Source organism: Ischnura elegans, chromosome 2 (genome assembly GCF_921293095.1).
Source record: "Ischnura elegans chromosome 2, ioIscEleg1.1, whole genome shotgun sequence".
NCBI lineage: Eukaryota > Metazoa > Arthropoda > Insecta > Odonata > Coenagrionidae > Ischnura > Ischnura elegans.
The window spans coordinates 67,920,975-67,946,135 of record NC_060247.1 but is presented as its reverse complement, the minus strand read 5'-3'; the positions used below and the strand labels follow the sequence as shown (position 1 = coordinate 67,946,135).

General features: G+C 36.7%; 2 protein-coding genes across 2 annotated transcripts in view; one reads left to right on the top strand and one right to left on the bottom strand.

Annotated features, from left to right (window-relative positions):
• Window positions 1-1,158, top strand: part of LOC124153911 (cilia- and flagella-associated protein 61) — a 45,539-nt gene extending 44,381 nt beyond the window's left edge. Inside the window, exons 23-25 of the mRNA XM_046527311.1 lie at window positions 108-302; window positions 382-447; window positions 712-1,158. Of these exons, the coding sequence (XP_046383267.1) occupies window positions 108-302; window positions 382-447; window positions 712-900 (450 nt within the window). The 3' untranslated portion in view covers window positions 901-1,158. The remainder of the gene's footprint in view (window positions 1-107; window positions 303-381; window positions 448-711) is intronic.
• A 1,828-nt stretch (window positions 1,159-2,986) lies between these two features.
• The window catches only part of LOC124153910, a 39,365-nt gene continuing 17,190 nt past the window's right edge, over window positions 2,987-25,161 (bottom strand). Inside the window, exons 7-15 of the mRNA XM_046527310.1 lie at window positions 20,417-20,507; window positions 19,470-19,920; window positions 12,729-12,898; window positions 12,215-12,475; window positions 11,909-12,070; window positions 11,607-11,772; window positions 11,414-11,515; window positions 8,323-8,543; window positions 2,987-5,420 (exon numbers count right to left, since the gene is read on the bottom strand). Of these exons, the coding sequence (XP_046383266.1) occupies window positions 5,268-5,420; window positions 8,323-8,543; window positions 11,414-11,515; window positions 11,607-11,772; window positions 11,909-12,070; window positions 12,215-12,475; window positions 12,729-12,898; window positions 19,470-19,920; window positions 20,417-20,507 (1,777 nt within the window). The 3' untranslated portion in view covers window positions 2,987-5,267. The remainder of the gene's footprint in view (window positions 5,421-8,322; window positions 8,544-11,413; window positions 11,516-11,606; window positions 11,773-11,908; window positions 12,071-12,214; window positions 12,476-12,728; window positions 12,899-19,469; window positions 19,921-20,416; window positions 20,508-25,161) is intronic.

Here is a 25,161-nt window from a genome sequence, read left to right as displayed (position 1 = left end):
CAAAAACTTTCCCCTTGCTTAGGGGGATCCCCTTCCCATACCCCTTCATCCCCCCCCCAAAGCATACTCCTAGTCACCCCACTGATGGAGACTGTATTTCCTTGTAGGTAATAGATACTAATACCATAGTCAAACTCTATGGGAAGCATGACCGATTACTGAACAACCTAACAAAACGCCATGAACTGGGATATATTGAAGATTTATATGACCACTTTTCTCAATCATGGATAACTGCCATTTATCATGATAGATTCAGCAATTTTTACACGGACCTACTGAAGTCATTCAAACAAACAGTCGTAAGTAAATTAAATTAGAGGAATTTTTTACTGGTTTATAAGCTTGACAACTGATAAATCTTAAAAAATACTTAAACAGGAATCAGAAGAAAATCCATTGTCAGAAATGATAAGATCTTTACACAGAGGAAAAGGATACAAAAAGGTAAAGACCACAAAGCAAAAAAAGAGCTGATAACTATAAGTTTTTCCTGGATATAGACAATTACTTATACCACTTTTTTATATATAAGAGTGCGACCCGGGTTTTAATGAATAATAATCATCATCAGGCGCTAATTATGTTTTGTAATTGTGTATATCCAGGAAAAACTTATAATGGAATACCACAAGGTTAACCAAGAATTAGTGAATTCTTATAACTATATTCGGGAAATTAAAAAAATGGAAATTTTTTCAATTAAAACAGGAAAATGAAGAAATCTTTAAGGCCCTAAAGACACTATTCAAGCCCTCTCTGCCCAGACGAAAAGTTGAACTTCAAGTCCTCGAATTTCTTAGCAGAAATAGCCAATATTTCCCTATGTATCTCCAACTGAGTAACCTAGAAGAAACAATGGATCAGCGAAAAGAGAGTCCATTCCATTCTACCTTTTGAAAATACCAAGAACAAAATGAAGCCAAAATTTTATTCACTTCCCCTAGGACAAGATGGCACTTTCATCATACAGTACTTATTGTATGCAATTTAATGTGGCCCATGAATAGATGGCTTATGAAAGAGGAATTTATCTTACTTCCATAAAATTTTTGTACTATTCTAATGAATGCTACTTGATTCCTGGGAAGAAATGAGCTTTTTATCAGCTTTGTAAACTATTTAAAATTAAGAATTTTGAAACTCTTAAAAATTCAATATGAATTTTTCTGAATCTATTAATTGTGCTAATTTGCTAAAATGCTACAGCATATTTAAGTGATTGTATCACGGACTTGGTCATGAAAATATGGTAAATTGCAATAATTATAGGGGTGATGAAGGGAGATTACTTATAAGGTTTTATCAAGATAAATATTCAGAGGCCACCACTGCTATTCCACGTGCTGGAATGTGATAGATCAATTAATTCTAGAATATGATTCTATTCCAGAATGATAAAAATTCTAGGATAGAAATGCGAAACATGATCACTTATCTTTACAGTACGTTCTGATAATCATATTGCATAGATTCATATTTAAATCCCATCACATCTTGGATAGAATTTTTATCTGAATCACCCTTTCATGATTGACAGCACAAGCAGTGACATCAATAACTTTTTCTCTGGCTTTTGGCCTATGTTTAATTACATACGAAATTTCCAACACACTCAACTTGGATGCTTAGTAATTTTAGTTATGGGTTGAAATTGAGCAATGGAGCTTGCCATTCATGACTAGAATGAATCTAGATTCAACTTTGTAAATCTTAGAAGTTTTGGGACTGATGTCCTAGTGCACCCTGAAGGGTCCCCAAAATTGTTTTCAGCTAACAGAAAGGATAAAATTTCCATTATGACCATGATGTATTACATAATTCTTCACACTATGTTATCCTATATTTCACTGGGGACAATAACATTCACCACCTTATTCTTTAAATGCATAAATATTCGAGGTAAACAAATATCCTCCTAAAACTCGGGAATCTGTAAGAATATAGTAAATTACTTCAATATAAATGCGTACGTGGAGGGAAAGTCATTTTTTCCCCCATGACTCTTCTCCTTTCCCTAGGGCTACAACCTTGCTAATATGGAAAGGCTTGCACATACCTATGACGTCTAGAGCTGCAATGGCAGGATTGATCCTCAATTAACCCTGGGCGGACCACCCATGCCAGATAGGTTGAAGCGTGAGAGTCAGATGAAGGATAGTTCATGTGATGATGTCACGTAAAAAACACTGCGGGAATGGAGGTGAGAAACCATACCAACTATGTATCTCTTCCCTGAAAGCATGCAATACAACCAAATGAGCCTCCAAAACTCATTGCACAAAGGCAATAGTGGGCAGCCTTGCCTCACTCCTCGGCAAATGCTTGCCCACCCTGATTCTCATTCTGCTACCCTCACTTGTGCAGTCTGAGCCATATACAGATTACGACTTAGAAATGATAATGAAAATTTAAACATCAAACATCTTAAGGAGCTCCTCCTCGATCCATGGTATTCTTTGTTAACATTTAAAAATTATGTGGGATTTTTGACGACACAACAGTAGTAGATGACTTAGCTGAGCGCTTAGATTTAAGTGAGAGTTCCACAAAATGCCAGATGGAACATGCATTTTACAATTATATATGCCATAAAAACTTCAAAAACAGTATTTCCGAAGATTTTGTTCTCAGGTAACATCCAAATCGATTTAAAATGATTCCCAAAAGAGAAGAGAAATAAGAAAAAAAGTGAGCATATACTTAGAGATTAATTATAAATTCTTGAAATTATGAAAATTGATAATACCGAATGCCAATTTTTTGGTCCTTTTAACTTTGTATTATCAAGATTTTACTGTCCCTTGGAATGAGAAAATAATGAACTATATATATATAAATATACAACATAAAAATAAATATCTTTCTACAATTGTTTCTTCTCTCCATTGAAAATAAGTCCTCCATCACCAAATATCCATCCACATTATGACTTTGTCTAATTACTTCAGGTGCCCTCCTGAATCTTTTCAAACACTTCCATGCATTAATGGCATTATATTTATTTCCAAATTCACAACACATCCATATGCACATGCACTATAGCACAGCAAGAGAGTTAAGCAGACTTTTGGCACAATGGTATGGCATTGAAGTCTCAATTAAGTATTATTGCAGTGAATGTCTTCCGTAAAAATAAAACAAATTTATACAGAATTCTAATTAGCAGTTCAAAATCACAAAATGAACTATAGTTACATTGACTATTATTCTGTAACAATCGTCAATTTTTTCATTTATTGAACTTATGGAGAAAATCACCAACTTCACATTTGCATTAGCATAATCTTAATACCTTCCATAATATCCCGAGAAAAGCAAGGGAAAACATCAATCCAATATTTTCTTAACTCCATGGTAATGAGATAACATTTTCTTATGTTACATTCTTCTTAGGTGCTCATCAAGTTCTAGGCACGTTGTATGTGTCGTTGACGTGGCAGAATTTATACGATGGACATCGGTAATTATTGGAAAAATAGATCTCAGCTCTCCTTGTGTTTGCTCCAAAAATCTTTATCCCTATACACATTACTTGGCTCATAACTGACTTTTTTGTAAAAAAAGTTTAGTTTGTATCACTTAACACATGAGTTTTTTTTTATCAATTTCTCCATCACTCAAATGTAGGTACACAAAATGCCTACAAAAACTAATGAATGAATTACATAAAAATTTCACCAACCAAGAAACTTTAAGGTCTGGATACCCTATACACTAACCCATACAAGTTAATGTCTAAATGGAATAATGACATCATTGGTGCATTTTGGTGCTCACACACTTAGAGATTAACTCATAGATGTTAACAGTGTTGAGAAGTAATCGAGTAAAAGCAATCAGATTACTTACAAAACGAATACTTTTTACGAAACGTAATTTACAAGAGGAATCATTACTTTCGTAGTATTCATTACCTGCTGGTAACCAACGATTACTTTACTGATTTACCTAGGCCTACAGTTAACTTCGAGTCCCTTAGTACCATAATTTGCTTGCTTAGGTTCAGCCACTCCCTATGTTGTAGCATACTTATGATGGGCACAAAATATGACACCCCTTACGTTGTTAAAGCAGTTATAATTTTAGGTACCGCAAGTGACATTGCTATTTCTATGACTCAATTATACCACATTTTTACTCTAATATTCAACAGTAGCCCCGTGGTCTTTAGAGTGAACAATCTTAAAATAAGTACATAATTCTAATTGTTGTCATTACTTTTTAAAATCAGTACTTTGTACTCGTAATTGATTACTTTTTGTACGAAGTAACAGTATTTCAGCCCAGTTACTTATTCTCAGTACTCTTACCAACACTACATGTTAATGCGCCAAGTAACCAGACCTTAAAGATTCCAGTCAATTTGAACTGCTCTCCATTTAAAGTAAAAGGAAGATAAAAGTTAAAACTTATAAATATAATTATGGCATCAGGAGAGTTATACAATCATATACAGCTTCTTGATCTCAATTTAATCAAATGAGAAGTGATTTTCACAACAGTCAAATCATTTTCAGGCATGTAACGTATTCATGAGGTTGTTCTTATCCAAATAAAGGTGCCTAACATCAATGCTATGATAATGTGCATATCCATAACTATCATTTCATGACATATACATGAACATAAAACCCACAAAATTATTAATTTTACAAAGGTTAATATTCATCCTGGATTCATCACTTTAAAAAAATAGCATTTCAAAATAACTCCACAGATTCAGAAAAAAACTTCAAAATCTATCTGTGCCTTATTTAACATTAATATCACAAATTCAATCTGGCAAACGTCTGGTTAATATTTCAATAACTTGAGGCCCAAATCACTTTCTTGAGGCCTGCATCACTTTCTTCCTACGCCTTTAAAAAATACACTCAAAAGTTAATGGATTGAATTGCCTATCAGTGATTTTAAAATCATAAGGTGATTCATAAAAAGTCAATGTGAAACTATTTTAACATTCCAGCTAAATATGAGTCAAAAACAAGTTTAAAAAGTCTAACACACTAACTACTTGGGGTAAATTTGAAAATCAGCAAAATTCCTTCCTTGATTAACTAGGACCAGCCCTCGTTAAACCAAATTTCAGAGATATCACCATTTCACGTCAAATGCAGTTTTTAGCAAGCACATTAAACTCACCAATGAAAGATAAACCTACAAACTAAAAAAACAATTATGAGCAACAATTGACAAGAATATATAATCAACAAACATAAAACATCAAAACAAATGAGCCGCTGGTAGAAATCTTTGAGAGTTTATCACTCATGTCTCACACCACAGATTGAAAGGAACGTAGACTCGTTGTGCAGTTGACACACTGGGATGAGACTGTGAACAACCAAATAACCACTCGTATGACCACACTTGGTGACAATGCGGTGCAGCTGAGCGGGACTCAAGGCACCACCAACCTGAAAATTTAAGCATTAAGTTGGTGAATGCAAGATCAACCCTGACAAGAACAATACATTTCAGAAATTTAGTTAGATTAGTTCTTAGAGATAGTATAACATTGACATCACCATCATGATGCCAATAAAATATACCTAAAAGTATACCCTACAGTTGCAATTATTAGTAGGTTGCTTTTACTCTGCAAACCATGTTACTGGAGTAATTTAACAAATGAAGGTTCAAGAAAACAATAGGAAGAAGATGTTGCAAAGAACAGGACACATTGTATAAAATTTAGATCCACAGGTCCCTAGAGATCTATGAAATAAGACCTAATTGTAAAGTTGAAATAAATGCTGTTGTAGCAACTATACTTTGATCATTCTCAGAAATTTGCATGAATATTTGGAAACCTACAATAAACTACAGCTTAAATTTACCATAGAATACTAATTAATTGCTTAGAGAATTGTAAAAAAGATTAGTTATACAAAGAAATAAGAGTAGAGAAAAATAAGTTCATATTTCCCAGACTTTAATGTCTGAAATAATACAGTAAAACTTCCATACTACGAATTTGTTGGGACCGGAAAAATCGTGACTTTGCTGTAGGGGGTTTCGTTGTATAGATGTGATATGTGGGTTGCGTCATCACAGGGGAATCCAAGTGATCCGTGTGCTTTAAAATGCAAGTGAGGTAAATTTCTCAATCTTGTCTTATTCACTTAAAAAAAACCTTTTCTGTAGCAATTACAAACAATTTTTTTATTATTTATCATCAAATAACGCGGCTATCACCCTCTGATTTTCATTCTACTTTTTTCTAATTGAAATTATTGTTTTTCTCATCCATTATGCATAGACTTAGCCGTGTGGAGGGAAGCAATAGATGTAGCCACACAGAGCGGAGCTTAGGCTCCCCTGTCATGCTTCTTAAATGGGATTTGTCCAAGTTGACTGTAGCATTCACCTAGCCAGAGCGTCAAGTTTCCTCCACACCTTCAGTTCTGTAGATACTGGATGTGAACTAGAGATGTGCGAATAGTATACGCAAATATTCAAGTATCCGCGAATATTCAAAACCCTTGAATACAAGGAAGTATTCAATACTCGAGATCTCGAATAATTATGTTCAAAGTACGATCTTGAATACCTCGAATACTTTGAATTTCACACCATACACTGTCACACACACATCATTGGTAGTTGACTTGGAAAAACGTAGAGGACTATAATCGTTTAGTGCATGCAGCACCGTTTAAGGCAAGTTGATGAACTACATCAAATTCGCTAATTAGAGTGGTAAAAAGATATCTTTCGACGAGGGGAACCGAAAATGAATGGGGGGAAAAAAACCAAAAATCCCCGGTTTCCGCTACGAAATCCCTCAAAAAAATTAAAAATGGCGGGAAAAAATATCACTTTTGGGATACCTTCCATTACTCATTGAGCTACTGCTCCTGAACTGTTCCACTCATCGGAAAGATCATCATGAATTCGAAAACTACAAGGATGCGGGCTTCCCCTGACATCAGCTTTGTTTCTTTATGCCTAATGACGGCTCCACAATGACACGTCAAAGTTGATAAAGGATCGAAATTTTCATTAAAATAATTGTAAAAAAACAGCATATGCCTGGGCCCCTGGCTGAATGCATCAATACACCAACATTCAAAAAATTATTTTCACCACTTCTCATTCTATGCTCATCCAGGATGAACCCACAAGATGGAACTCCCTTTTTCAAATGATGAGGCCTCTTCCGGAACAGAAGCAAGCCATAGCATTAGCTGCCTCTAACCTGAGTTTAATGTAGACATAACTTCACCACAGTGATTTCCAAGATTCAAGTAAAGTTGAGATGATAAAAAATCAGTTGGCTTTGGAGATGACAAGTCTGTCAAAACAAAGTCACCCAACAAAAACAGATACCTTAGGATAAAGGCAACCAAAAATAGTTGATGTAAAGCAACAACAATCAATATGGGGACTTTATTCAAAACAAAAAAGTTTATTTTTAAAATGTATTTGATATATACCTTTTTATTTATACATTCATCAAGTGAAATAGAAGACAAAATGTACATTTAATATGCTTTGCACAGTTCTAGTATTCGAGGTATTCGAAACTCGAGGTATTTATATATTCGAGCAATGATTTAATATTCGAATTCGATATTCAAGTTCAAGAAATCTGCTATTCATCCCATCTCTAATGAACCCTTCAAAACTCAAGAGTGGAATGGATGAAGTGTGGTAGTCTCCGCAGCGGGTCTACTTATTACGCACTACTGCTGCTTATTACATAAATATCAATGGAAAAGATTACAGATTTTTCTCAATAATTCGTTCTAGAGGGGCACTGTCTTTGTTTTGGGCCAAAGTGCAGACTTTGTTGAAGGGGGTTCTCATACTTACAATTAGAGAGATTTGTTATAGGAGGTTTTTTTTGCGTGCATGGTCCATTGGATGGGTCTGGGACCAGGCCAATGACTTCGAAATAGTGAGGTTTCCTTAAAATTTTGCTGCATGGGGATTTGTTGTACAGAGGTTTTAATGTATTTTCATCTGATTTAATGAAAATTTCACCTCTCTAATACAATTCTAGTCAAGTATTCTACCAGAGATTGCGGGCAAAACATGGTGACTATTATCAGAGAAAGGTAGTACTATATCCAACTATAGCAGGAATACTAATACTGGAAATAGAAAATTAAAGTCAGAGTCCATTGAGATCCAAGTGAGTGCTTGGAATTACACCATGTAGGACAGAGCCCTAAATATTCGAGGAGAGTACAATACCCTTTCATAGCTTTAAATGCACCCATAGCTTCTATGATGTTATATTGATTTCATTAGTGAGAGTAAAGAAGTAAAAAATTTGAAGGTTGAAGAAAAGTTTTTGAGGGTTACACGTACCTTGTAAAATATCCTGAGATTAGAAACAAATGTGAAAGGAGATGGTGCACCCTGAAGTAATTTCCTGAGCATGTATGAAAGGGCTTCCACAAGGTTGTCTTCATCCAAAGGATTGCTGCCAATTGCTTTACTCTCAGCATCTTCACCACTTTCCTCTAAAACTTCCTCCCCATCTTTCTCAGGAGGAGGAACTTTTTCAGATTCACTAGCACTAAAAGAGGCTGTTCATGAGAGAGGATATTTAAGTATTTTATCCACAGAAATCAAGAGACTTTTCATTAATCATGGGGATAATCAACAATATCAGCTTCAATTAGGCAACTAATTTCTTTCATTGTTTTTGTATAAAAAATTTAAAAGTCATCTAAAAACTTCATCATACGTTTGTACCAATTTATTAAGAGTAGTTTTGGAATTTTTGGAATTTGAAACTAAGAAATCATATACAGAGGAAGACAAAGAAATACTTCTGACATAGCTTATTTTGACGTTGAAAACTGAAGACACACTCTTGATTTCAAGAGTTAAGTAATGATTCGATAAGCAAAGCAGACGTTTTATTTTCATTGTTTCGCCATTTTGCCGATGACTCCTGCATAAAGTCTTCTTTCTCAAACTTGCTCACTTCTTTTGGCCTTGAGGTTATCAACACTGACCTCACAAGAACAACCCACAAATGTCAGTCCATCATTTATTATTTCATTACTGACATTTCCAAATCAAAATGACTACACAAAACTCAAGTCAATGGCCTAACTGACCACTTCAGCCTCAATGTGGCCATTGATTTTGATAATCCCTTTAAAAATTCTTCTCCAACCTATTCTATGAAAAGAATCTTCTCTGAAAATTCAAAGATGGAATTTGTAACTGCCCTGGCTCAAGAGTCTTGGGATGATGTGTTTCAGGCCTCTGAATGTAATGAAAAATTCAGTGCATTCCATAATATTTTTGTACCTTACTTTAACTCTGCATTCCCGCTCCATAAAATCAAGCAAAGGAAACCAAATTACCAATCAAAAATTTACTCACCTGAGCTCAAAGCTATGTCCCAGTATGTTCGCACTCTTCACTCTCAATACAAATTCAACCCTCCTAATCTACACCAAACTCATCTGATGGCCAGAAAAGAGTTTAAAGCCCTTTTTTCTCATTATAGAAGATTACATGTGGAAAACTACATCAAGAACTCTTCTAATGTAATTAAATCATCTTGGAGAGTAATTAGTCACTTAACCAAAGCCTCCTCCCACAAAACTCTCTCCACATCTATGAACTTTAACAGTCACACTTTCACTGACCCTGAAAAAATCGCAGACATATTCAACTCTTATTTCTGCAACATTGCTTCGCAACTTGATGCAAATACCTCCTCTCCCAGTGAAAAACATTGTCACTTCTCACTTCATTCAATGTTTCTCTTTCCAACTGCTCCTTCAGAGATTGTAAAGACCATAAATTATTTTGATAACTCTTATTCGGCAGGGCTTGATGAAATTCCCATGCCCATACTAAAAGCTGCATCTAATGTCATTGCTACACCATTGGCAGAGATAGTAAACTCTTCCTTTTCTGCAGGCCTGTTCCCATCAACTATAAAACATTTGCGCGTAAACCCTGCGAACAAAAAAGGCTCAAACAGCAAAGCTGATAACTATAGACCCATATCAATTTTATGTTTTCTCAAAGCTGTTTGAAAAGTTGTTCCTCAAGCGATTGCAGGGATATTTAACATCATGTAACTCACTTCATGAAAATCATCATGGCTTTAGGGCTGTAAAGTCTACTAACTCGGCCTCTTTTGAGCTGATAAATACATAATATTCTACAGGGCCTCAATGATAAAACTATTCACAGTCGGAATCTTCTTTGATCTTACCAAGGTCTTTGAATTTGATCGACCATAGCATTCTGAAAAATAAGATAAATGCTCTAGGTACCACTGGTCCAGTCCAGGATTGGGTCATGTCATACCAAAGTGACAGGCAACAAACTGTCTGCTATCAATGTAGTAGCACCATCTCACTTGTCAAATCTAGCTCCATGAAATCAACAAGGGGAGCGCCTCTTTGGTTGAATACTTTTCCTGCTCTTCATCAATGATCTCCCTACTCACTTGTCTCATTATAAAACCACTCTTTACGCTGATGACACCTACACCATAATTACTGCCAATAGTGCTCAAAATATAGTTGACTTGATTAACCTTACAATCATAGAAATGCATCAGTGATGTAATATGAACAATCTGATAGTTAACAATCAGAAAACTGTCTTCCTCCAATTCCTCCATAAAAACTCACACAAAAATGATCTCTTCCCTCACATAGACAAAATCACTCACTTCTCTGATGTGTATACAACAAAGTTCCTGGGACTCCTAATCTATAACAACCTTGATTGGACACCTCACATACAGGTTGTACACAATAAAATCTCCGTAGGTATATATATGATCAGAAGGTTGCTTTCGTTAGTATAATTGGATACTTTAAAAATGGTATATGTACTATGCTAAAATCCATTCTCATATTTCTTATGGCATTCTGTTTCGGGGAAACTCATCTGTGGATAAAAGAGCTTGCTTTTTCAGCCCAAAAACAAGCTACTAAGCTATGTACTATGTCCTTATTCGCACTCCAGGTAAAATTTTCTTTGTTAAATCCAAAATCCTCACCCTCCCTTCTTTGTATATCCTTACATGTGCCTGCTTTGTTAAAGAAAACCCTTCCCAATTTCTTACAAAGTCTACCTACCATGATCACCGAAATCAAAGAAATAACATCCACTCCAACCAGTATTCCAGCTCTCTCTGTCTTTAAGGTCCCAACCACTCTGCCTCCATCCTTTACAATAAAATTCCCGAAGAAATAAAAAATAGCAACTCACTTTCCGTATTTAAAAAGAAACTAAAACTTCTCCTAGCTGAAAAATGCTACTACTGTGTTAATAAATATCTGGAGGATGCATTGTAAGGTAATTTCCTAGAACAATTGTAACTACAAGGGAGAGTATGAACACAAATACTTCGAATCGTGCAAAAGACATACAATCTGCAATTTGATAATGAGTAAAATAAAATTTCTCTCACCCGCAGAGAAGTAACACATAATGGCAGCAACAGTGTTCTCATAATTCCAGCGTCTGCGTATTGAGACATTCACATCATGAATGCGACAACCGGTTTCCTCATCTACAAATGAACAACCAAAATGACACCATGAATACAAGAACTATTAAATTTAAAAAAATTGTTACAAAAGTTTCAATTCTTGAAGACTAACAATCAAACGTGCTGTTGTGACGGTGAGCCCAAATGTGCCATTCAACAAAAGCATTACGAGGTAATCTTGTTACAACCACATAATCCACTATGGCATTGTTTGTTCTTTTTTCCCACTCTTTACGAGCTTTTGGTATATGAGATGGATGAGTTACATAGCAAATACCCTGAAAAGCAATGCTATATGAAGGAAACTACTTGAAAACACAAAATTAACACATTGAAAATTAATCACCAATAGATGCTCAAAGATACGTACATATAAGGCTAAAATTAAAAATGACAATTCAAAGCTCAAATTACCTGAACAACATCCCTCAGCTGAGTTTTTGAATCAATGGCTTTGATAATTCTTCCTATATGTCGTAAGGCCAATTTACATTGATTTTTAATTCCACCTTCAACCATTTGCATTGTACCAGGGATTAATGCTATTTGCCCACACACGTAAATTATATCCCCTATCTATAAAATATAAATAGAAATTCCATATGTACTTTAAAAAAAAGATTAAAAGTAAAGCACAAGCTTTCCACACACAATCCTGTTCAACCAATACAGGTTTTCTAGATCTTGTAAAAACATGTGAAAGTCATATTTTCCTCTTACCCTAACTGCTTGACTGTAAGGGCCAATATTTGCAGGAGCCCAATGTGAAATGCCCTGTACATGCATTGCCTGCCTAATAATTCCTGGTGCACTGCATGCAGACACAGCATCATCGGTCTCAGAATCTTCACTATCTGATTCCTCGGAGGGGGATTTCTGTCCACAGTCTTCCCTAAAAGCTAGTGCATCAAGTAAAATTGGAGTATCAAGAGGTAGAGGAACTTCCACACATATCCGAACAGGAGGGGGGACATACGAACTCTGAAACAGATAGAGAAATCATTCATTGACTAGCACCTTATGCAAAAATTGGCAGATATGATTGACATTAATGTGAATAAATTATTTTCTCAGACATTACAAAAATCTATGCTTAATGGCTTAAAATTGTAGAAAGCAAATAGAAATGATGGCGGTGAATACAAAATGTATCAAGTATTTATCAAGTAACTTTGGAACTTGGAACTTTACATGGCTAGAAAAATGATTATTTCTAGAAGAATGGAAAACATACCTTGGGCAGTGACTTAGTTTCATCATCGACTTCAGTATTTTCAAATTCTGAGTGACTGCAAAAAAAGTCTCCATAAACTGAGTTGATATCAGCAAACATTTCCATGTCACGAATGTAGAGACTGACAGCTACAACATCCATTGGTGCAAGCAGTTCTCTTTTCAAGAGACCTTAAAGAATACCAATATAAAAATGCACGTCAAATGATATGAAAAAACAAATAACTTTACAATAAAATGAAAAATGAGGAAAAAACTAAGTATTAGAGAAGTCCACTGTAATGAGTACTGCCTACATTGAGGGTAGCACTAAAGTGAGTGATTTTTTTGTGTTGGTTGGTCAATGTGATAAAACCAAAGGGAAATAATCTGCCTGTAGCGAGTGCTCCTTAATGTGCTAGTGCAATTATGCAAATTTCCCTTAGAATTCATCCGACATGCAATACTACCAGGATACACACCCCTTCCCGTTAAACTTCAACCTTCTGAGTGGTATGTAATGAGATTATTTCAGATGCATATCACTACAGAAAGGCTACATTACAGGAAAAAAATGAAACCTTGCCATCTCAACAAGTTAATGTTGCTATCAACTAGTTGCCTCCTTAGTGGCTATTTTCCAAGCTTTAGCACCACCACAAACCTACATGGAAATGAAAAATGATAATGCACCAGACCATCCTGCATACTGTAGTGCTGTTGCTTAAGGAAGTGAGAGTGTTTCCATTTTGGCATTCTAATGTATGTAGATTAGAGGAGTTAGGTCTAGCTGTCAGTGTGCCAACATGCTGTTAATGGTTACACAACAGTCAATCAAGTCTGATGGCCTGGCAACTCACCCACCCCCACTCATCTACCTAAGATAGACAGCCAAAATAGAAAGGATACCTGTAGAATCCATCAGTCATCAGAATGCAGAGGAACTAAGAGAAGCTACTTTCATCACTCTTCTCTGTAAATGTCATTATGGAGAAGAAGATGAATTCCTTGGATTACAAAAAATTCAATCCAATTTGGTATTATTTTATTGCAATAATAATCCGCATAGCATTTTTAAAATAACAAGCCCAAAAGCGAAATCATGTCATCTAGTAACCATGCCATTTTATACTTCTGTAAACATGGGTAACTAAACCTCACCACCACCTCTGCACGGCATTTATCATCAGGCACTCTGCCACCATGATCTCTTGACTGCTCGTGATGGTATTGATTGCCTCAGTGTGGTGCCAGATGATCTAGTGTTAGGTCTTGCAACTTCTACCCGTGCCAAATACTTTTGCATGTCCTACAGACTGCACAAAACAATCTCCGTGCCCAATGATTACGAGCAGTAGGTCACTGAGTGAGGTTTTGAGACAATGACGGTGCGGTAGTATCTTAAGCAATTCTTTTATAGTGGTGACGAGTGGAATAGAGGCGCTTATTACATTTCTGTATTGCATTACTGTTATTACCACCAACAAAAGCAGAACAGGCTTAAGTAATGTAAGAAATATGTGGTGTTCGGACTTGATCTTCGTTAAAATCTGCACAGAGCACAAATTTTGCCAAACTGCAGAGATAAGACATTAAGAGTGAAGAGTTGGTGTTTGGTTAGATTGTGTCCAACAGACAATGCATCCTTCAAACCCCAGGTGACAGCAAAAGGGAGGTAAGTAGTCTGGCACTGTCTGTGGATGAATATAGTAGAAGGGAAGTTAATCGTCAGCAAGTGTACTAATGGAAGCTTCGACAGATCATTAAGGACTGCAACATTGAGTTATATAGCTAGATTTGCTACATAATGAGCACTCCTCAGCATGAACTTTTCACAGTTATCATCTTATATCTATGAGATAACAGAATTAATAATCCACACAAGATAGAAAGGAGAACAAGTCCAAACAAGTTAAAGGAGTGGTAATACCGTATAAGCGCCTGTAAGAGGCGCACCTTTTTTCCCAGATATTGCAGCCGAAAATGGGGGTGCGCCTCTTACACAAACTTCTTATCTTCCCCCCCTCCCCTTCACCGGTTGCAAGTTCAAGGGGAACTGAGTGGCCTTGGTTTTCAGCCTGAGTCAGTCATCTGAAACCCTGGGTCAAAATCAAGCGGCAGGCAGGGGAGTTTCTCCCTTAGTGCATATTTTTAAAATGCTCCTGTTTGAATTTCTTGCAAGCATCGCGCCGTCACGTCTGTACCCCAGAGGTGAACATTGAAAAGATCGCCCGGGGTGATTCGCTCCGGAGCGCGCGCTAAATTTACTGCCACGAGTGGGCATCCCGCGGCATTTATACTGCATATAGTAATATTGGTGTCAAAACCTGCGGTTGAAAAAATTCGAACGAGTGTGCTCATTGTTGGACTTAATGGTGGATAGAAGAAATCGGAAATGCTTATAAGTGAAGAGCGCTGAAGGAGAGGTCGAGGGGAAGGAGCGCGCTCCCTCCCCTCCGTATTTAAAGCTACGAGCGAAGGAGCAAGGGAAGAACACGTCCGATCTTGCATGTGACATCGTTACCTTTAAAGCGAAGGGGCGAAGGCGCAGCAATGTGATATACGCAGTTTGCGTTGCCCGAGTTTCCAGTCCGTCTCGTCTTGTTTGAATGCGCTTATGCTACGCTTGTTTCTTCCGAAATTGTGCTGTTTGGACTATGTTGAATATTAGTAGCCTTATTTTAGCTATAAATCTTTGTGTCAATCAATTAGAGCTCAAAAAACTTAAATGCTGTAAGATATACATAGCGTTAGGTCTAATTCTTTTTAGAACCTCGTGCGTGTCATACAATTGCTGAAAGATATCGAGATATCTTCGAGCTCAGAAGGTGACTCATGTATCATTTGACCTCCACAAACTCGGGGAATTGAACCTGGTAGACCGAAAAAGGTCAGTTGGTGGAATGGGGTAGGGATGAAACACGTTTCCATTGTTCCCCTGTAACTTCATATTTTCCTGTGGAGTCTCGGAAAGGAAAAAAAATGGCAGAGGCATTAGCTGATGGAGAGCCGAGTGTAGTTCCTTTAGGCCCCTTGCACACACACCGATTTTGGACGGCCGGTAAAATATTGGCCGATATTTTACCGGCGAAGCGCTGCTTGCATACACGCCGGATTTTTACCGGTCAAACGATACGTTGCTATGTTTTTGAGCCGGCGTCGGCGATCCACAGTGACAATAGCCGGCAGCTAACCGGCATTTTGCCGGTGCCGGCGTGTGGTCGGTACGTGTGCAAGCTCCAATGCTCTCCCATTGTTCACTATTGGAATGTGGACGGCCGATATTTTACCGGCCGTCCAAAATCGGTGCGTGTGCAAGGGGCCTTAAATCTACGACGTGGTTATTATCCTACGGCGCTGAGATTGCCCTGATTGTTGTTCAATCTCTTGGGAAAGCTCATGCCATTTGCCTGTCGTGTTTTGCCTTAAAATTTTCCACGGCTGCAATTCTATTGCAATACTCCTGCGAGAGCTTTTAAACAAAATTGTTCGTGAGTAGGACAAGCAACGTAGAGCGATGGCGTATGCAAAGAGAGGATCGGAACTCTTTCTACTCCCTCTTAAGCCACCGCAGTTATCAAAATTTCCTCTTTCAAATAGTACTGAGAGAGGACATTTCGATAACTGTCGAAATTCCAGGCATACGTCTGCAACACCGCACGATAGGATAAAAAAAATACAGCAATATTTTTTTCTTTATAGCTTCCTTCCTCAAAATAGGGGTGCGCCTCTTACACAAGCTTATACGGTAATCCACCAGATCTGACGAGAGCACGGATCTCTCTCAATGCAAGATGGTCTCACGATTGGTCCGCATTCAGGGGGAGTGAGAACTCAAGAGTGGTACCACAACAACTGTACAATTTCTCTCCGCGTGCAACCGTCACATAGCAACTAACAACTTGTCAATGGTAGCATTCCATCATTTCTTGGAGGTGTCTTTCAGCCACTACTTGCCTGAGCACTCGTCGCCAATAGGCGGGAGTTTTAATATTGTTGTCAGGAGGAAAATGGTAAATTATTAAACTATTCGGAAGCTCCACCATAACACTCAAATGAATTTTCCCATTCAAGAGGGCTGAGAATATTTTACTTAGTGGTCTGTTCTCATGAATTCTCACAGATGAACAGTTAAGAGTGGTAAGTCACTTTTTGGGGCAGTCTTTTTTTTAATGTTACATGCGTTACATACATTAATTCTAGTTTTTTAGCAATTCGATAATTTTTCAATAAAAATTAGAATTTCAAAGTATTTTCAGATAAATTATCAATGGCTTGATCATTGTTCGAGCATTAAAAATTTGAATTTTGTGTTTTAGCAAAGTTTTAGCCGACTAAGGAGGTAATTCATGTTCACATCTGCTTTATATATTCTTATTACATTATTATATCCAAAACTGAAAAATTGACAGCAAAATATTGATCCGTTTCTTCAAGAAATAAAAAATACGTACATTAAAAAAATTGTAGTTTTCGTGTCATACTGACAGGAAAAATAGCTATTATAAAAATATGCATAAATTGGCTTCAGCGAGTTTGCGCTTCAATGATTTTCCTGAGATCTTTTCCTGAGAAATTGTAATAACATACTTATACTGTACTTTCAATTTTCTTTATATGCTTTCTGCATGAAAATAATGTATGTATACCAACTGAAAATTGCATTATTAATAATTTTCCAACTAAGCACCATATGTTGGTGTAACTGGTAGAATACCTGATAGGATATTGGAGCATCCCGATTACAATCTAGCCCTAAGTTCACTGATTTTGTTTAGCGGCAAGTTCCCTGATTTCGTGTTACTTATACAATTTTACCATAGTCATGCTCATGACATCAATGCAACTTTCAAAACACCAAGGTGCATAAATTCAAAGAAATGCATTAATGTGCCTTAATACTGTATTATGAGCATTTCTTTTTTTCCTCAACTTCTATGGTTTGTTTAGATAAATCAGTTCTTAACTTAGGACCAAAACCATGAAAACCAATAGGTTCGCATGGAGCATTTTTTGATCACCTTAACAATTACTCCTTCATTAACCATTAACAATGGATTCTTGTACTTTCTTGATAGGCTTTGATTGGCATACTTTCTATAAAAACCATCTCGCTACATTTTAGAAATATTTATAAACCGCAGATTGTCTTATTAATATAACTTATATCAGCTCATACTTGAGATGAAAGAAAAAAAGCTATCATTTGAAAGATGTCCAGCTGTGTAGCACTATTTATTTATTTAAGGAGTTCTTCACATACAGCATTTCTGCCAATTTATAGTGACGCAGTAACAAACATAAAATTTTAACATAAAAAATCTGAACAGAGAGCAGTGGCATAAGATAGTAAAGAACAAAATAGAGGCACGAGGAAAGGGAGGTGGAGAGGGAGGTTTATTTATTAGCCGAGGAATGGGACATGGCAAGTTTGATAAATGTGTTTAAGGGCAGAAAAAAAGGGTCAATATTGTCTGGTAATGAATTGATCAAGGAGCAAAGGCGGTGTTGGAGTGAGCACTTAACGAGGGATAGTCTAGGGATAGGCGTATGGAGTAAGGAACGTGTACGAGTGGGTCGGCAAGGCACTCTGAAATTAATGGATGAAAGCAAATCAGGAAAATCAATGTGTGAATTTAGAATATTGTGAATAAGTTTTAAGTCTGTTTTAACCCTTTGTTGGGAGAGATCAGTCATTAATAGGGAAGATAAGAGTGAGCTGGTGGACATGTCACGTAATTGGGGAACTCTGCGTCTAACGATTCTGGCGAAGAAGCTTGTTACACTGTCAAGAGAGGTGAGGTTAGAGGGGGCTGCGATGGACCATATGGGAGAGCAATATCCGGTGACTGGAAGGATAAATGCAGAGAAATATGATTTTAAAGCTGTGGGATCGGCTTTTTCTGTGTAGCGGTAGAGGAGACCTAAAAGTGACATAGCTTTGCTCTTGATTAAATGAATGTGTTCCGAGAAGTTAAGTTTGGTGTCAGTAATGACGCCTAAATCCTTCACAGCCGAAACACGTTGAAGAGGCTCGGAATTAATTGAATATTGAAAAGTAATAGGGGCTTTTTTAAGGGAAATCGAAAGGGAGTTGCATTTACTGAAATTTAAATTTCGGTTCCAAGTATTGCACCATTTTGCAGTCAAGTTTAAAGAATCTTGAAGGAGTTTGCAGTTCGAGGGAGTTTGAATTTGCTTAAATAGCTTACAGTCGTCCGCGTAAAAAAGAGTATGTGTCTGGAATGGAGGCAAAAGTGTGGCTAGGTCATCAATGAATAGGCTAAATAAATATGGCCCCAGGACACTACCTTGAGGAACACCTGATGTTACCGGGGACCAGTAGGACTGGGTGCCAGAAAATATAACTCTTTGGAATCTATTAGTAAGGAAGGACTTGACGAGATTGAGAAAGGTTCCATGCACGTTGAATCGTTAACTAAGCTTGTGAAAAAGGAGGGTATGGTCAAGTGAATCGAAGGCTCTGGAGAAATCAAGGAATATGGCGTCGAGTTGAGAATTTTTTGCTATTGAGTTGACGGCATGGTGATGGAATACAGATAGGTTAGTAAGACAGGAACGATTAGGAAGGAAACCATGCTGATTTTTCGAGAGGTTAGGGGATGTAAAGTAAAATTAACATCACTATGAACAGAAATTTAAAGAAATTTTGGCAAAAACGTGAAGGCTGAGAGTAAAATGCTTTTCATTAAAAAGGGCTCAGTGAAATAACATAATGAGATTGAAAAAAGCTTCTCCTTACTTAGCAAATTGCACAATGCAGATTTGATAGCTTCAACGCAGTCTTCCCCTTGTCCAAGGATCCCTCCAATCCAGCACCACCCTGCTTGGTTGGTCAAAGTGCATGTACTATCAGGAATGGGTCCACTCCAACGCCAGTATTCTAAAATTTGAGAGGTTGTCCGAATGCCTAGCGAGGCTATGCGGTCATCGGAAGTTGCCTTCTTGTCACAGTCACAACTAGCATCAGATTCACCCGTGGCTTCATTCACCTCCTGTTGTTCACAACCAATGTCATTTGAAGTGGAGGAAAAACTGTAGATCAAAGCTTCTGCAGCACCATCATCGTTTTCTTCATCCTCATCCTCTCCATTTGAGGGCTGCAGTGGCTCATCTAAGTCACTTAGGAAATCTAGGGATGATTTGATGGGGATTCCATTTAATCTCTCATTCAGAGGAAGATCGCTAGTACCCTGCAATATACAATTAGGGAAATGAAGGTTTATAGAAGTGGCATCACGAGTAGATGAAGTTTTCGAGGCCAACAAATTGCGTTTGCTTTTATCATAGAGAATATATTTCAATTTATTCAAATAAATAACCATGGATTAATTGGGAGCTTCATTTTACGAAGTCACCTTACGAAGTACACATCAAGAGCAAAAACACAGGAGAAATCATTTGCCTTGGCAGGTTTCAAACCTGGATATCAGGCATTTGTCCTGGATGTTCTAAAACTTGAACTACCATAGTATCTTATTCCTATTCTAAACTCCACAGAGGAAGATGTTAGTTCAAGTGGTAGAACACCTGACATGAATTCAGGATTTCCAGGTTCAAATTCTGGCCAAGGCAAATGATTTTTCTGCTGCAGAAGTTTCACACTGAATATTAAATTCTTTGAATATCATTAAAAAGCTGTTCACATGACAGTTAAATATTTAAAAATTGGAAAAATATAATACTAACCTCCTTGTCTACCAGATGAAATGATTTGAAGGATAGGTACCCAACGGGAGCAATGGCATCATCTGAATGAATCACTGTCTCCCACTCATCTCTGGAAAATATAAATTAATTAAATTTTATTAAGTGCATTTGGAAGAAAGGTGCAAGTATTTACAGTAGAATCCTGATTTATGGTTTTCAGGGAGAACTAATTACGAAAAACACTGAATAATTTGAACCTACCATATTTTTTTATACCTGAGTCTGTAATGATTGGAACAGCTTTCTATGAATAAAACATATAATTTTAACTCACTAATATAAGTCACGCTCAGCAAAAAAATAAATTTTATGTGCTCTTCCTGATTAGATAATACTTTTCAGGAAACAGCTAAATAATGGGAATCAAAATTAAAAATGACAAGAAATTTGCTAATATTTTTGGGGAATTATAATACATAACAATTTACTTACAAACACTCAGAATACTGCTAATAATATTATCAATGCTAATGACTCCATTTTTATGAGTTTCATAGTGGCCTCATAATTTTTTTCTTCACTTTTATCTAGAGATGGGTCGAATTGCAGATTTCTCCACCTCGAATATCGAATTCGAATATTAAATCATTGCTCGAATATTCGAATACCTCGAATTTCGAATACCTCGAATACTAAACGATGAATGTGAGAATGTTTGACTCGGTTGCCTATGCAGCACGAAACACAAGATAATGGGGAGTAAGTTTCATTTCCTTTAAAGGATTCGAACAGGAATTTAGCTGATTAATGGAATATTTTAATTTTAAGGAAACAATTGGGCATATAGTTGATTCAACTAACATCTCTTTCAAATATTCTAAGGGGACACACCACCTCGCAAAAAATGATTGCATTTCTCGGCATTTACACTGCTACGATGGATTTCTGTCAGATGTATACATTCTTTTCTACCAAACGCCATTTCAGCGTCACGCCCATCTGATACTCGGCCTCATCCAACTTCTTATTTTCAACAGGTAGCTTGCTTTACCCCCACTCCTGCTGTCAAGTGCTAGCGGACAATCTCAGGCGTTTTGCAAAATACACGCGCTTCTCCACCGGATTTTCTTCAATTATTTTCAGTCCATCTTTGGAAGTTCTCACGAGATAAGAAGATGAATTCGAATTGCTATCAGGGGGAAACCAAATATCCTGAGAAAATATCCCTTCGTCTGCGACTGTAACAATAGAGATTTATAGCACAACTCATAAATTGTAACTTGATATATGTTTTCAGAAAAAAATACTGCATCAACTTCCGAGAAGCTCCTCTGCTGATATCGAGTCTCGCCAGAATGCTAAGTCTCCGTCGTATTTTGACATTTATTTCCTCGCGTAAAATGCTTAAATAAAGTCAGAAATGCGTCGTGTTTGGTCTTATTCTTTTTTAAATTACGCGCACATTACTAATATTTCAATCCAATAAAGGTGTAATATCAATTGCCATAAGTCATTGTTAGACACCTTTAGGGCTAATAGGTGATTCATGCAGCAGTTGACCTCCAGAAACTGAGAACTTTGAAGCAGGTAGGCTGAAAAAGGTCAGTGGGTGAGAAGAGGGGGGGTGCAAAACATGTTTCTATTGTTCTCGTGTAACTTGGCATTTTTTTCAAAGCTAAGGTCTTCGTAATATGATCCCTGAGCGAGCTGTGACCTTTTTTTATTTCAAAGAAGAGGAAAGCCTCAGAGGGGGGCTAGTAATGAATGGAGGGGGATAGAGGATCTTAGGAAATGCACTAATGTAACTACCTCACGGTACTCATGCAGCAGTTGACCTCCAGAAATGTGGGACTTCGAAGCAGGTAGCCAGAAATAGGTCAACGGGTGAGAAAAGGGGGGAGGGCGTGAAACACGTTTTTATTGTTCTGGTGTAACTTGATACTTTTTTCGAAGCTAAGGTCTTCATAATACGATCTCTGCGCGAGCTGGGACCTTCTGTTTGATTTCGGAGAAGGGGAAAGGGTCAGAGTGGATGAGGCGAGTGCTGAATTGACGGGGATAGCGGATCGTGGGAAATGCCCTAAGGATGCTATCCCACGGCACTGAGGTTTTCCGGATGGGGGAAACCGGGGATTTTAGGATTTTTTCACCCAATCATTTTCGGTTCCCCACGTCAAACTCTTTTCACTGCTCTAATCCGCGAATTTGATGTAGTTCGTCAACTTGCCTAAAACGGCTCTGCATACACTAAACAACAAGAGTTCTTTACAATTTTCCAAGTCAACTACCAACGACAGTGTGCGACAGTGTACGGCGCGAAATTCAAAGTATTTGAAGTATTCGAGAGCGTACCTTTAGCATAATTATTCGAGACCTCGAATATCGAATACTTTCTAGTATTTGCAGATACTATTCGCACATCTCTACTTTTATCCCATAAAAGTAAAGTGTATATGGCTATGCACTAGAAAAATCATGATTATTGTATCAATAAATTTGTGAGAAATAAAGGTACAGCAAAAGATTGTTAAAATTCAGTTCTTAACTACCAAGTACCTATCTATTTAATGGGAGGTTTTCTAGAATTTTGCCAACTTGATGTTTTCCATAGATCTGAGGAAATATTAACAAATTGAGCCATTAAAAAGCCTCCTGTATGCACATTTTGGCTTAAAACATCATTCAAAAAGATTACCTTATTTCTAGCATGCATATAAATCAATTACGATGCAACACGATGGTAACAGCAGTATATGTACAATAAATTTCCTTGGTGAATTTGATACTACATACCATTAATGCTATTCAGGGGTTCGAGAACTTTTCAAGAGCGTCTTTCCTGAATGGCAAAATGGAAAATGTGTCATATATATATCATCAACTTATCAGAGACAGCTTAATGGTTTCAATTCACTCGAAGACAGAGCATCAGATTCAAACTTATCCATGAGATAGAGGAGAAGCTCCTTCCACTTGAGAATATACGTCTCCGTAGTAGAATAGATAGCTATTCTGAAGACATAATTCCATAATGGAAATAAAGAAATAAAACTTTATAAGGTTCACTATTATTTTAATATGGACATGACCCGGGTTTTGTAACGTGGTTACATCTTGCCCATATTAAAATAATAGTGAACCTTACAAAGTTTTATTTCTTTATTTCCATTATGGAGAGATTTCACAAAGTAAAGCCTGAAGTTATCAGTTATATAATTCCATAAGATCAGGTACGTAATTAGGGTTCCCTTTTTAATAAGTTCTCTTGAAAGTAGCACTGAATCATTGACCAGAACTTTTGTGTATCTCAAGAATATCCTTCAGTGATGCTTTCATGGCTTGATGAAATGGCTTTTCCCCCCCCCCCCTGGGATTCAGTATTGCCAAAGAATGACTGAAAATCTCATGATACAAAAAATACCAAATAAATTATAATTACAATTTTTTACTGCCGTTAGGCCTATAAATTAGCAAAAGACAAGGTCAATTATGAATAGAGAGAGATATGTACATAAGGATGATGAATGGCTCTTCGCACAAACAATATTGCAAACCACAGTTTATCGTTCTAAAAATTATGACTTATCAAGTTCCACCTATGCAGCTATCGTCTCTTAATTTATTTTAAAATCATTTGCTTTCTCTAAAATCTGGGAACAATTTTCATGATCTCATTTTACATGGAGAGAACAACATATATCCTATATCTTTCTAAGGATTTGAGGAATTATATGTTCCATTACTAAAGTTTTGCAATTCAGGTAAGTGGTGAAAAGTACATTAACTGAAAAAGGGAAAATTAATGACATATGAATGAGACTAGAGATACAAGTGACATAATCACAAAAAAGGATAATTTTTGAGTCTTTCCCTAAGAAAAAAAGAAAACGAATTTTTTTGGGAGCAATGGCTTAGTCTAGAAAACTATCCATGGCGCAAGTATGAAAGGACAATGAAGCTAATGTTTTAGTCAATACAGTAAATTGAAACATGATTTCAAGAAGGTTGACACAAAATTTTGCATACTTGAACTGTCCATTGTGACTATAAGTTTATGAAAAATCCATAGCACTATTTAAGAATCAGACATTTTGAAACTATACTTTATTTAACTACACATAAAAAATGAGCCTTGGTCCCTTTGAGAAAATATCACTTTTTTAACAAAAACACATCAACAAAAATTGTAGTCCAGACTTCAAACTTCCCCATTCCTGTTAGTTGTTTCACCTTAATTTGCTAATTCGAAGTTTCCCCTGAAATGATTTTCCAGGAAAGGGCCATGGAAACAACCAAAGAACCACTTCCTCTCTCCCATAAACACACAAAGATTGGTTAGATATCACCACATTCGCAAGCTTAAGGTTTTTTGTAATGCATTATTTAATTTGGCAAACAACTCCATGCTGCCTCATTAGAAATAGGAACATATAGGACAATGTGAGCATCGTTTTTCAAGTGAATGTAGAAATTAATGTTATTTAAGTTTTAGTAGCAACCTCCTCCATGGAAATGGCAAAAATGCAATATTCATACCAGAAAAATTGCTTTATTATAAGAGACATAATGTATGAATATTTCAACATTGCCATGTCAAATTCTACTGCATTATAAAACATTTACCATTGGGAGGCTTTCCTCAATTCTCAATTTTTATTCTCAAAGGCTTTGCAAATTTAAAAACATACCTCAAACCCATAAATCAGTTATAATACATACAACATTTACTTGTACTTGCCAATGCACAAATAAATGCCCACCAAATGGTAGCAGAAATATTCAAG